Source organism: Pseudophryne corroboree, chromosome 9, assembly GCF_028390025.1.
Source record: "Pseudophryne corroboree isolate aPseCor3 chromosome 9, aPseCor3.hap2, whole genome shotgun sequence".
In the NCBI taxonomy this organism is placed as follows: domain Eukaryota; kingdom Metazoa; phylum Chordata; class Amphibia; order Anura; family Myobatrachidae; genus Pseudophryne; species Pseudophryne corroboree.
This window is the reverse complement of record NC_086452.1, coordinates 352,994,699-353,008,442: the sequence shown is the minus strand read 5'-3', so window position 1 is coordinate 353,008,442 and position 13,744 is coordinate 352,994,699. Positions and strand designations below refer to the sequence as shown.

Genomic DNA, 13,744 nt, shown 5'->3' with positions numbered 1-13,744 from the left:
GACTTTTCCCCCATCTGATGAATTAAATGAATTGTGTGAAGAAACGTGGAGTTCCCCTGATAAGAAACTAGTGATTTCTAAGAGGTTACTGATGGCGTACCCTTTCCCGCCAACGGATAGGTTACGTTGGGAAACATCCCCTAGGGTGGACAAGGCGCTCACACGCTTATCTAAAAGGGTGGCACTGCCGTCTCAGGATACGGCCGCCCTAAAGGAGCCTGCGGATAGAAAGCAGGAAGCTATCCTGAAGTCTGTGTATACACCCTCTGGTACTCTACTGAGACCTGCTATTGCTTCAGCCTGGATGTGTAGTGCTGCAGCAGCATGGACTGATACCCTGTCAGACAACATTGATTCCCTCGACAGGGATACTATTTTGCTAACCCTAGAACATATAAAAGACGTCGTCTTATATATGCGGGATGCCCAGAGGGACATTTGCCTACTGGCGTCTAGAATTAATGCAATGTCCATTTCTGCCAGGAGAGTATTATGGACTCGGCAGTGGACAGGTGATGCTGATTCTAAAAAACACATGGAGGTTTTGCCTTATAAGGGTGAGGAATTGTTTGGGGACGGTCTCTCGGACCTCGTATCCACAGCAACAGCTGGGAAGTCGACTTTTTTTACCTCAGGTTCCCTCACAGCCTAAGAAAGCACCGTATTATCAAATGCAGTCCTTTCGGCCTCAGAAGGGCAAGCGGGTCAGATGCGCATCCTTTCTGGCCAGAGGCAGGGGTAGAGGAAAGAAGCTGCACCAGGCAGCCAGTTCCCAGGAACAAAAATCCTCCCCGGCTTCCACTAAGTCCACCGCATGACGTTGGGGCTCCACAGGCGGAGCCAGGTGCGGTGGGGGCGCGTCTCCGAAACTTCAGCAACCAGTGGGTTCGCTCACAGGTGGATCTCTGGGCTGTACAAATTGTATCTCAGGGATACAAGCTGGAGTTCGAGGCGACTCCCCCTCGCCGTTACCTCAAATCAGCCTTGCCAGCTGCTCCCAGGGAAAGGGAGGTAGTACTGGCAGCAATTCACAAGCTGTACCTCCAGCAGGTGATAATCAAGGTCCCCCTCCTTCAACAGGGAAGGGGTTACTATTCCACAATGTTTGTGGTACCGAAACCGGACGGTTCGGTGAGACCCATTCTGAATTTAAAATCCTTGAACACTTATATAAAGAAGTTCAAGTTCAAAATGGAATCGCTCAGGGCGGTTATTGCAAGCCTGGAAGAGGGGGATTTTATGGTGTCGCTGGACATCAAGGATGCTTACTTGCATGTCCCCATTTACCCACCTCACCAGGAGTACCTCAGGTTTGTGGTACAGGACTGTCATTACCAATTCCAGATGTTGCCGTTTGGTCTCTCCACGGCACCGAGAATATTTACCAAGGTAATGGCCGAAATGATGATACTCCTTCGGAAGAAGGGAGTTATAATTATCCCGTACTTGGACGATCTCCTCATAAAGGCGAGGTCCAAAGAGCAGTTGTTGGTCAGCGTAGCACTCTCTCAGGAAGTGTTGCAACTGCACGGCTGGATTCTGAATATCCCAAAGTCGCAGCTGATTCCTACAACGCGTCTGCTTTTCCTGGGCATGATTCTGGACACAGAACAGAAGAAGGTGTTTCTCCCGGTGGAGAAGGCCCAGGAATTGTCATCTCTGGTCAGGGACCTCCTGAAACCAAAACAGGTGTCGGTGCATCACTGCACGCGAGTCCTGGGAAAGATGGTGGCATCATACGAAGCCATTCCCTTCGGCAGGTTCCATGCCAGGATCTTTCAGTGGGATCTGTTGGACAAGTGGTCCGGATCGCATCTTCAGATGCATCGGCTGATCACCCTGTCCCCCAGGGCGTCTCTTCTGTGGTGGCTACAGAGTGCTTACCTCCTCGAGGGCCGCAGGTTCGGCATACAGGACTGGGTCCTGGTGACCACGGATGCAAGCCTCCGAGGATGGGGAGCAGTCACTCAGGGAAGAAACTTCCAAGGGCTGTGGTCAAGTCAGGAGACTTGTCTGCACATAAATATCCTAGAACTAAGGGCCATATACAACGCCCTAAGCCAGGCGGAGCCTCTGCTTCGAGACCAACCAGTGCTGATTCAGTCAGACAACATCACTGCAGTGGCCCATGTCAACCGACAGGGCGGCACAAGAAGCAGGGTGGCGATGGCAGAAGCCACCAGGATTCTTCGTTGGGCGGAGAATCACGTGCAAGCACTGTCAGCAGTGTTCATTCCGGGGGTCGACAACTGGGAGGCAGACTTCCTCAGCAGACACGACCTCCACCCGGGAGAGTGGGGACTTTATCAAGAAGTCTTCACGCTGATTGCAAATCGATGGGAACTCCCACAGGTGGACATGATGGCGTCACGCCTCAACAAAAAGCTAAACAGGTATTGCGCCAGGTCAAGGGACCCTCAGTCGATAGCTGTGGACGCACTAGTAACACCATGGGTGTTCCAGTCGGTCTATGTGTTTCCTCCTCTTCCTCTCATACCAAAGGTGCTGAGAATTATAAGAAAAAGAGGAGTGAAAACAATATTCATTGCTCCGGATTGGCCAATAAGGACTTGGTACCCGGAACTGCAAGAAATGCTCTCAGAGGACCCATGGCCTCTGCCTCTCAGACAGGATCTGTTACAACAAGGGCCCTGTCTGTTCCAAGACTTACCGCGTTTGACGGCATGGCGGTAGAACGCCGGATCCTAGCAGAAAAGGGCATTCCGGATGAAGTTATTCCTACGCTGATGAAGGCTAGGAAAGACGTGACAGCAAAACATTATCACCGTATATTGCGAAAATATGTTGCTTGGTGTGAGGCCAGGAAGGCCCCTACAGAGGAATTCCGGCTGGGTCGATTCCTGCACTTCCTACAGTCAGGAGTGACTATGGGCCTAAAGTTAGGATCCATAAAGGTCCAGATTTCGGCCCTATCCATTTTCTTTCAAAAGGAACTGGCTTCACTGCCTGAGGTTCAGACCTTTGTTAAGGGAGTGCTGCATATTCAGCCCCCTTTTGTGCCACCAGTGGCACCTTGGGATCTTAACGTGGTGTTGGGTTTCCTGAAATCCCACTGGTTTGAGCCACTTAAGACCGTGGAGCTAAAGTATCTCGCACGGAAAGTGGTCATGCTGTTGGCCTTAGCGTCGGCTAGGCGTGTGTCAGAATTGGCGGCCTTGTCATGTAAACGCCTCTATCTGGTTTTTCATATGGACAGGGCAGAATTGCGGACTCGTCCGCAATTTCTACCAAAGGTTGTGTCTTCGTTTCATTTGAACCAACCTATTGTGGTACCGGCGGCTACTCGTGACTTGGAGGATTCCAAGTTGCTGGACGTGGTCCGGGCTTTGAAGATTTATGTTAACAGAACGGCTGGAGTCAGGAAGACTGACTCGCTGTTTATCCTGTATGCATCCAACAAGCTGGGTGCGCCTGCTTCAAAGCAAACTATTGCGCGCTGGATTTGTAACACGATTCAGCAGGCTCATTCTGCGGCGGGATTGCCGCATCCGAAATCAGTGAAAGCCCATTCCACAAGGAAGTCGGGCTCTTCTTGGGCGGCTGCCCGAGGGGTCTCGGCATTACAGCTTTGCCGAGCTGCTACTTGGTCGGGTTCAAACACTTTTGCAAAATTCTACAAGTTTGATACCCTGGCTGAGGAGGACCTTGTGTTTGCCCATTCGGTGCTGCAGAGTCATCCGCACTCTCCCGCCCGTTTGGAGGCTTTGGTATAATCCCCATGGTCCTTACGGAGTCCCCAGCATCCACTAGGACGTTAGAGAAAATAAGATTTTACTCACCGGTAAATCTATTTCTCGTAGTCCGTAGTGGATGCTGGGCGCACGTCCCAAGTGCGGACTTTTTCTGCAATACGTGTATATAGTTATTGCTTAATAAAGGGTTATGTTATATTGGCATCATTTGGTTGATGCTATGTTGTTGTTCATACTGTTAACTGGGTATGTTATCACGAGTTATACGGTGTGATTGGTGTGGCTGGTATGAGTCTTACCCTGGATTCTAAAATCCTTTCCTTGTAATGTCAGCTCTTCCGGGCACAGTTTCCTTAACTGAGGTCTGGAGGAGGGGCATAGAGGGAGGAGCCCGTGCACACCAGGTAGTACTAAATCTTTCTTTAGAGTGCCCAGTCTCCTGCGGAGCCCGTCTATTCCCCATGGTCCTTACGGAGTCCCCAGCATCCACTACGGACTACGAGAAATAGATTTACCAGTGAGTAAAATCTTATTTTCTCTACTTCACTTGTGCAAAACGGCAGGGAAAATAATGCATACATTTTATGCCACTTTATGCCTCATCACCCACGCCCCCATGTCCATAATCTTTTCTACAGGATAAACTTTTTACCCATCACCTTTCTTATATATTTTTATGCCATAAAATATCTCCTCGTTAAAAACTGGGGGACACATTGGGGCGGCACGGTTGCATGTGAAGTGTCCATGCCAGTTAAGCGGTTAAAAAATATTACTCGCAGCTGCATGTCTGGCCCTGTCCCTGGCTCCGAGTGCATTGATGATTTGCAGTGGTTCGCCTGCATTCTGTCCATATAACTGCTCCTCCCTGCACTGTGACTAATATCTGGGAGCCTTCTGGACGGTCTCCTGGGTGTCAATCGCAGTGCGGGGAGGAGAAGCTGGTGGGGGACAGCTGATACAGGCGAACTGCTGCAAATCATCATGGCAGTGGGAGCCAGGGGCCAGGCATGCAGCTGCGGGGTAGTCATGACCCATGTGTTTCAGAAATGCTGTGCTAGGCGATGATTTGGGGCGACAAAGGTGCCATTTTTCAACTATATTCATTCTTAACGAACCATAATTGGCTGTGGAAATTGCACTCTTTATGAGCAGCTGTAGTCCAATTAATTGTTAACAAAATAAGATTTTACTTACCGATAAATCTATTTCTCGTAGTCCGTAGTGGATGCTGGGGACTCCGTCAGGACCATGGGGATTAGCGGCTCCGCAGGAGACAGGGCACAAAAATAAAGCTTTAGGATCAGGTGGTGTGCACTGGCTCCTCCCCCTATGACCCTCCTCCAAGCCTCAGTTAGGATACTGTGCCCGGACGAGCGTACACAATAAGGAAGGATATTGAATCCCGGGTAAGACTCATACCAGCCACACCAATCACACCATACAACTTGTGATCTGAACCCAGTTAACAGTATGACAACGTAGGAGCCTCTGAACAGACGGCTCACAACAAGAACAACCCGATTTTTTTGTAACAATAACTATGTACAAGTATTGCAGACAATCCGCACTTGGGATGGGCGCCCAGCATCCACTACGGACTACGAGAAATAGATTTATCGGTAAGTAAAATCTTATTTTCTCTAACGTCCTAGTGGATGCTGGGGACTCCGTCAGGACCATGGGGATTATACCAAAGCTCCCAAACGGGCGGGAGAGTGCGGATGACTCTGCAGCACCGAATGAGAGAACTCCAGGTCCTCTTTAGCCAGGGTATCAAATTTGTAGAATTTTACAAACGTGTTCTCCCCCGACCACGTAGCTGCTCGGCAGAGTTGTAATGCCGAGACCCCTCGGGCAGCCGCCCAGGATGAGCCCACCTTCCTTGTGGAATGGGCCTTGACAGATTTAGGCTGTGGCAGGCCTGCCACAGAATGTGCAAGTTGAATTGTGCTACAAATCCAACGAGCAATCGTCTGCTTAGAAGCAGGAGCACCCAGCTTGTTGGGTGCATACAGTATAAACAGCGAGTCAGATTTTCTGACTCCAGCCGTCCTTGAAATATACATTTTCAATGCCCTGACAACGTCCAGCAACTTGGAATCCTCCAAATCGCCAGTAGCCGCAGGCACTACAATAGGCTGGTTCAGGTGAAACGCTGACACCACCTTAGGCAGAAAATGAGGACGCGTCCGCAGTTCTGCCCTGTCTGAATGGAAAATCAGATATGGGCTTTTATACGATAAAGCTGCCAATTCTGACACTCTCCTGGCTGAAGCCAGGGCCAGTAGCATGGTTACCTTCCATGTAAGATATTTCAAATCCGCCGATTTGAGTGGCTCAAACCAATGGGATTTGAGAAAATCCAAAACTACATTAAGGTCCCACGGAGCCACTGGGGGCACAACCGGGGGCTGTGTATGTAGTACTCCTTTTACAAAAGTCTGGACTTCAGGAACTGAAGCCAATTCTTTTTGGAAGAAAATCGACAGGGCCGAAATTTGAACCTTAATGGACCCCAACTTGAGGCCCATAGACAATCCTGTTTGCAGGAAATGTAGGAATCGACCCAATTGAAATTCCTCCGTGGGGGCCTTCCTGGCCTCACACCACGCAACATATTTTCTCCAAATGCGGTGATAATGTTGTGCAGTCACCTCCTTCCTGGCTTTTACCAGTGTAGGAATGACCTCTTCCGGAATGCCTTTTTCCCTTAGAATTTGGCGTTCAACCGCCATGCCGTCAAACGCAGCCGCGGTATGTCTTGGAATAGACACGGTCCCTGCTGAAGCAGGTCCCGTCTTAGAGGTAGAGGCCACGGATCTTCCGTGAGCATCTCCTGAAGTTCCGGGTACCAAGTTCTTCTTGGCCAATCTGGAGCCACGAGTATCGTTCTTACTCCCCTTTGCCGTATGATTCTCAGTACTTTTGGTATGAGAGGTAGAGGAGGAAACACATACACTGACTGGAACACCCACGGCGTTACCAGAGCGTCCACAGCTATTGCCTGAGGGTCTCTTGACCTGGCGCAATACCTGTCCAGTTTTTTGTTGAGGCGAGACGCCATCATGTCCACCTTTTGGTTTTTCCCAACGGTTCACAATCATGTGGAAGACTTCTGGATGAAGTCCCCACTCTCCCGGGTGTAGATCGTGTCTGCTGAGGAAGTCTGCTTCCCAGTTGTCCACTCCCGGAATGAACACTGCTGACAGTGCTATCACATGATCTTCCGCCCAGCGAAGAATCCTTGCAGCTTCTGCCATTGCTCTCCTGCTTCTTGTGCCGCCCTGTCTGTTTACGTGGGCGACTGCCGTGATGTTGTCCGACTGGATCAACACCGGCTGACCCTGAAGCAGGGGTTTTGCCAGGCTTAGAGCATTGTAAATCGCTCTTAGCTCCAGTATATTTATGTGAAGAGATATCTCCAGGTTTGACCATACTCCCTGGAAGTTTCTTCCCTGTGTGACCGCTCCCCAGCCTCTCAGACTGGCATCCGTGGTCACCAGGACCCAGTCCTGTATGCCGAATCTGCGGCCCTCTAACAGATGTGCACTCTGCAACCACCACAGAAGAGACACCCTTGTCCGTGGCGATAAGGTTATCCGCTGATGCATCTGCAGATGCGATCCGGACCATTTGTCCAGCAGATCCCACTGAAAAGTTCGTGCGTGGAATCTGCCGAATGGAATCGCTTCGTAAGAAGCCACCATCTTTCCCAGGACTCTTGTGCATTGATGCACAGACACTTTTCCTGGTTTTAGGAGGTTCCTGACAAGTTCGGATAACTCCTTGGCTTTCTCCTCCGGAAGAAACACCTTTTTCTGAACCGTGTCCAGAATCATTCCCAGGAACAGCAGACGTGTTGTCGGGGTCAACTGAGATTTTGGAAAATTCAGAATCCACCCGTGTTGTTGCAGCACTACTTGGGTTAGTGCTACTCCGTCCTCCAGCTGTTCTCTGGACCTTGCCCTTATCAGGAGATCGTCCAAGTAAGGGATAATTAATACGCCTCTTCTTCGCAGAAGAATCATCATTTCGGCCATTACCTTGGTAAAGACCCGAGGTGCCGTGGACAATCCAAACGGCAGCGTCTGAAACAGATAATGACAGTTTTGCACCGCGAACCTGAGGTACCCTTGATGTGAAGGGCAAATTGGGACATGCAGATAAGCATCTTTTATGTCCAGGGACACCATAAAGTCCCCTTCTTCCAGATTCGCTATCACTGCTCTGAGTGACTCCATCTTGAACTTGAATTTTTGTATGTACAGGTTCAAAGATTTCAGATTTAGAATAGGTCTTACCGAGCCGTCCGGCTTCGGTACCACAAATAGTGTGGAGTAATACCCCTTTTCCTGTTGTAGGAGGGGTACCTTGACTATCACCTGCTGAGAAAACAGCTTGTGAATGGCTTCCAATACCGTCGCCCTGTCTGAGGGAGACGTTGGCAAAGCAGACTTTAGGAACCGGCGAGGGGGAAGACTTCTCGAATTCCAACCTGTAACCCTGAGATACTACCTGCAGGATCCAGGGGTCCACCTGTGAGCAAGCCCACTGCGCGCTGAAATTCTTGAGTCGACCCCCCACCGCTCCTGAGTCCGCTTGTAAAGCCCCAGCGTCATGCTGAGGGCTTTGCAGAACCCGGGGCGGGCTTCTGTTCCTGGGAAGGAGCTGCTTGCTGCCCTCTCTTACCCTTTCCTCTGCCTCGGGGCAGATATGACTGTCCTTTTGCCCGCTTGTTCTTATAGGACCGAAAGGACTGCGGCTGAAAAGACGGTGTCTTTTTCTGTTGGGAGGGGGTCTGAGGTAAAAAGGTGGATTTTCCGGCAGTTGCCGTGGCCACCAGATCCGATAGACCGACGCCAAATAATTCCTCCCCTTTATACGGCAATACTTCCATATGCCGTTTGGAATCCGCATCACCTGACCACTGTCGCGTCCATAAACTTCTTCTGGCAGATATGGACATTGCACTTACTCTCGATGCCAGAGTGCAAATATCCCTCTGAGCATCTCGCATATAAAGAAAAGCATCCTTTAATTGCTCTAAAGTCAATAAAATACTGTCCCTATCCAGGGTATCAATATTTTCAGTCAGGGAATCCGACCAGACCACCCCAGCACTGCACATCCAGGCTGAGGCGATGGCTGGTCGCAGTATAACACCAGTATGTGTGTATATACTTTTTAAGTTAGTTTCCAGCCTCCTATCAGCTGGATCCTTGAGGGCGGCCGTATCAGGAGACGGTAACGCCACTTGTTTTGATAAGCGTGTGAGCGCCTTATCCACCCTAGGGGGTGTTTCCCAGCGCGCCCTAACCTCTGGCGGGAAAGGGTATAATGCCAATAACTTTTTTGAAATTAGCACTTTTCTATCTGGGTTAACCCACGCTTCATCACATACATCATTTAATTCCTCTGATTCAGGAAAAACTACAGGTAGTTTTTTCACACCCCACATAATACCCCTTTTTGTGGTACTTGCAGTATCAGAGATATGTAAAGTCTCCTTCATTGCCGTGGTCATATAACGTGTGGCCCTACTGGAAAATACGTTTGTTTCTTCACCGTCGACACTAGATTCAGTGTCTGGGTCTGTGTCGACCGACTGAGGTAAAGGGCGTTTTACAGCCCCTGACGGTGTCTGAGACGCCTGGGCAGGTACTAACTGGTTTGCCGGCCGTCTCATGTCGTCAACTGATTTTTGTAATGTGCTGACATTATCACGTAATTCCATAAACAAAGCCATCCATTCCGGTGTCGACTCCCTGGGGGGTGACATCACCATTACCGGCAATTGCTCTGCCTCCACACCAACATCGTCCTCATACATGTCGACACACGCGTACCGACACACAGCAGACACACAGGGAATGCTCTATTGAAGACAGGACCCCACTAGCCCTTTGGGGAGACAGAGGGAGAGTTTGCCAGCACACACCCAAGCGCTATAATATATATGGGAACAACCCTATATAAGTGTTGTATCCTTATAGCAGCTTAAATATAGTAATATCGCCAAAAAAGTGCCCCCCCTCTCTGTTTTACCCTGTTTCTGTAGTGCAGTGCAGGGGAGAGTCCTGGGAGCCTTCCTCACAGCGGAGCTGAGCAGGAAAATGGCGCTGTGTGCTGAGGAGAATAAGCCCCGCCCCCTATTTCGGCGGGCTCTTCTCCCGGAGTTTGTGAGATCTGGCAGGGGTTAAATACATCCATATAGCCTCAAGGGCTATATGTGATGTATTTTTAGCCATAAAAAAGGTATTATACATTGCTGCCCAGGGCGCCCCCCCCCCCAGCGCCCTGCACCCTCAGTGACCGCTGTGTGAAGTGTGCTGACAACAATGGCGCACAGCTGCAGTGCTGTGCGCTACCTCATGAAGACTGAAAAGTCTTCTGCCGCCTGTTTCTGGACCTCTTCAATCTTCTGCATCTGCAAGGGGGGTCGGCGGCGCGGCTCCGGGACCGGACTCCATGGCTGGGCCTGTGTTCGATCCCTCTGGAGCTAATGGTGTCCAGTAGCCTAAGAAGCCAATCCATCCTGCACGCAGGTGAGTTCACTTCTCTCCCCTAAGTCCCTCGATGCAGTGAGCCTGTTGCCAGCAGGACTCACTGAAAATAAAAAACCTAAAAACTTTTTCTAAGCAGCTCTTTAGGAGAGCCACCTAGATTGCACCCTGCTCGGACGGGCACAAAAACCTAACTGAGGCTTGGAGGAGGGTCATAGGGGGAGGAGCCAGTGCACACCACCTGATCCTAAAGCTTTATTTTTGTGCCCTGTCTCCTGCGGAGCCGCTAATCCCCATGGTCCTGACGGAGTCCCCAGCATCCACTAGGACATTAGAGAAAATACATTGCTAGATACAGCTTTGGTAAAATAAACATTGTATTACTCTCTAGTTTTACAGTGAACATATGAAGTTGTTATTTTATGAAGCAGGGCAAACCTATAAATTGTTTTCTTCTCTTACTCCAGCTCCAAGCAGCAGAACCATGTTGGTCACTAATGTCATTCCTCCACAAGCTCTGAGGCAAATCCCATATTCCTCAGTACCTACAGAATACCAGCCATTGCCAAGCCAAAACGCCCCATTTGGACAGCCTGATAAAGCCTATCTCCCCCCACCTTATCCAGGTGAGACAAGCGGTTTATCCAGTTACCCAACTAAATAAGGTGGTAAGTGAGGTTTCTAATTCTATGCAAGGCTTTGCAATGCCAGCATGCATGGTAATGGCTATTTATATTATTTGCCCTCATTTTCTAAGCATCTCATCCTCAGTAATTTCAATAATAAATAGCTTTTCAATTTATTGCTCTTCCTTCAAATATGCTTCTCTCTAAGGGGTATTCTATACAGGCAATCTAATGTCTGTCATGGTGCCACTACACAATAGTGGTAAGTTCTGGGCACCCAAGCACTATATACAAAGCATTCAATACGATTGTTACATAGCTAAAGTGAAAATGTGCTTTCCACATTCCGTCTGCCATGGAGACCTGTTAACCTTTTTTTTTTTTTTTTTTTTTTTTTTTTTAAATTATCTATTTATGTTTACAAAAAAAGCAAATACATGCATCGGTGGGCAAAAGACGTGCACAAAAACTAATCAATTAGGTAATAGCACATATAAAGACAGATAGACATAGACTATGTATTGAGAACCCATACTGTACGTATAACATCCTATATAATAAAAGACTAACACTGCTCCTCAACTCTATGGGGGGAATTCAGGTGTTTTGTGTACCGGTGGCCAATATATGGCGCCTGGCGGAGCAATTCAAGTGTTGCTCCATTCGGCCGCGCACAGCCGCCGGCACTGACATTACTGTTATGATGTTCCGTCATTTTAACGGGCTGGTAACTAGTAGATAGGTGATAACCATTGTGTGTGTGTAGATATGAAAAAGGAGAGGGGATGATAAGTAAAACTGAAATTGGTTACGTATTTTTAATGTCAGAGGAGTTTCTCAACCCTGGGTGGTGTGGTCATGTCAGGGCAGCAGAAGGCATGTCCACTGTGTCATGCAGCTCTGTATTAACAAGTCATAGATAATATAGTGTATGTATTGTTAGCATTAGATCATTAGTGCAAATGACCGGGCGGTCTTCTATTTGCTGGCGGCCGGGCTCCCGACGACCAGCATACCGGCCCCCGGAATCCTGACCTCTTTTTCTCCCTCTTGGGGGTCCACGACCCCCCTGGAGGGAGAATAGATAGCGTGGCGTGCGTAGCGAGCCCACAAGGGGCTCATTTGCGCTCGCCCAGCTGTCGGTGTGGCGGCGGTCGGGATTCCGGCGCCGGTATGCTGGTCGCCGGGAACCCGGCTGCCGGCGTACCCTACTACACCCCAAATGACCTGTTGCTGTGGAGATGGAGGATGGCCATGGACCAGATCCCACTGTCATAATATCCTAAAATATAAGAGTAGCAAGAAAGTTATAGAATATCCCCTTTGTACTCCTTAAAGCCATGTACTGTATTTTTCTTAACTGGACATGTAATAATACCGGCTCATTAACTGGCTTAACTACTACTCGCAGGCCTGGCTACTTACTCATAAATTTATTTATTTATTCATTCGCTCGTTCGTTCATTCATTCATTCATTCATTCATTCATTCAAAGTCATTCTTCATATTTTTTAATAATAACAACAATAACAACTTTCATTTTTAAACCATTTCTCTGAGTTTTGCATTACCACTAAAGGAATAAATTGGATCAGCACCTCTAGAAGACTTTCCTGATGCTGTCTTGTACGACTAAAATAAGCCTAATGCTTGAAATTATTAAAATGCTATTTTAATGGCACATAAGAAATGTCTCAGCACTGCTGATACAATCTCCACCCAGTGTAGGAGCCAGGAATACAGGGGCAGATGTATTAAGCCTGGAGAAGTGATAAAGTGGAAAGTGATAATGCACCAGCCAATCAGCTCCTAACTGTCAAGTTACAGGCTGGGTTTAAAAACGCACCAACCCATTAGCTCTTGTCATTTATCACCTTCCACTTTATCACTTCAACAGGCTTAATAAATCTGCCTCATAGTCAGCATGTGCAAGAGAATTCTGGATCAATTAGTTCATAGGAGTCAATGCTCATAACGATCGCAACAGACGCAGAAATATGTATTTCCTCAACAGGTCATCTGTTTTTTGTTTCATTCTTATTTCTTTATTTTTAATGATCATGTAGTTTGTTTTATCAACGTTGTTTACTGAATCTTACTTATGGTATATTCATTTTGCAGGTGCAGATAACCTGGCTTTTGCGGAATAGCCATAAACACTTCATTTATTGTCTCTGTTCCCTGCATAGCTGACAGACACCACTGAATCTTCAAATCAATAGAAATATAGAACCTCTATTTTATCTGATTTGATATATTCCCAATGTACATGGTTGCTGCACGGTGTCAGATTATTTCAGAGAATGTACTAGTTACATTCCTGATCACTCTTTGATAAATCCATGTTTTGGAATGTTCATAAAAATGGGGGTGCAAAGTAAATATCTTCTTTATCACATTTTAACATGGCATGAAGTATAGCTCTAAAAACGTTTCTGGTTTGCCTGCTGTTTATTAGACGTAATATAGTATTAGTATAGTTAAAAGAAGAAAAAAAAGTTAACTTTCAGATTTGGTTAAATTAGTTTAGATATAAAACAGAATCTACTGACGTGGGAGCTGCTGATTCTCCGTTAATGGAAACACCTCTATATCACTCTGTTCTCTTCATATAGGGGGAGATGGATCAACCTTGGAGAGAGAGAAAGTATCAACTAATCAGCTTCTAACTGTCTTTTTTCAAACATAGCCTGTAAAATGGCATTTGGAAGCTGATTAGTTGGTACTTTAGCTCTCTCCAAGATATACCCTAGGCCTATTCGAAAAACACGCCTAGCTGCTAGACTAGAACAGAGTAACACATGACTGTTACAGTTATCAGATAATTTTTCTTATTTTATTTTTCTTTATCTCCACTTATTCAACTGTACGTAAAATGTTGTTAGGGTAAAGTGTTGGT

At 47.8% G+C, this 13,744-nt stretch overlaps 1 protein-coding gene across 3 annotated transcripts in view; it reads left to right on the top strand.

The window, feature by feature from the left end:
• Positions 1-13,398, top strand: part of LOC134958230 (protein shisa-5-like) — a 36,223-nt gene extending 22,825 nt beyond the window's left edge. For 2 of the 3 annotated variants that reach the window (XM_063940680.1, XM_063940682.1), the window contains exons 4-5: positions 10,687-10,887; positions 12,967-13,398. In XM_063940680.1, coding sequence (XP_063796750.1) covers positions 10,687-10,883 — 197 coding nt within the window. In that variant the 3' untranslated portion in view covers positions 10,884-10,887; positions 12,967-13,398. The remainder of the gene's footprint in view (positions 1-10,686; positions 10,888-12,966) is intronic. The other variant, XM_063940681.1, reaches the window with a different exon arrangement.
• The last annotated feature ends 346 nt before the right edge of the window (positions 13,399-13,744 follow it).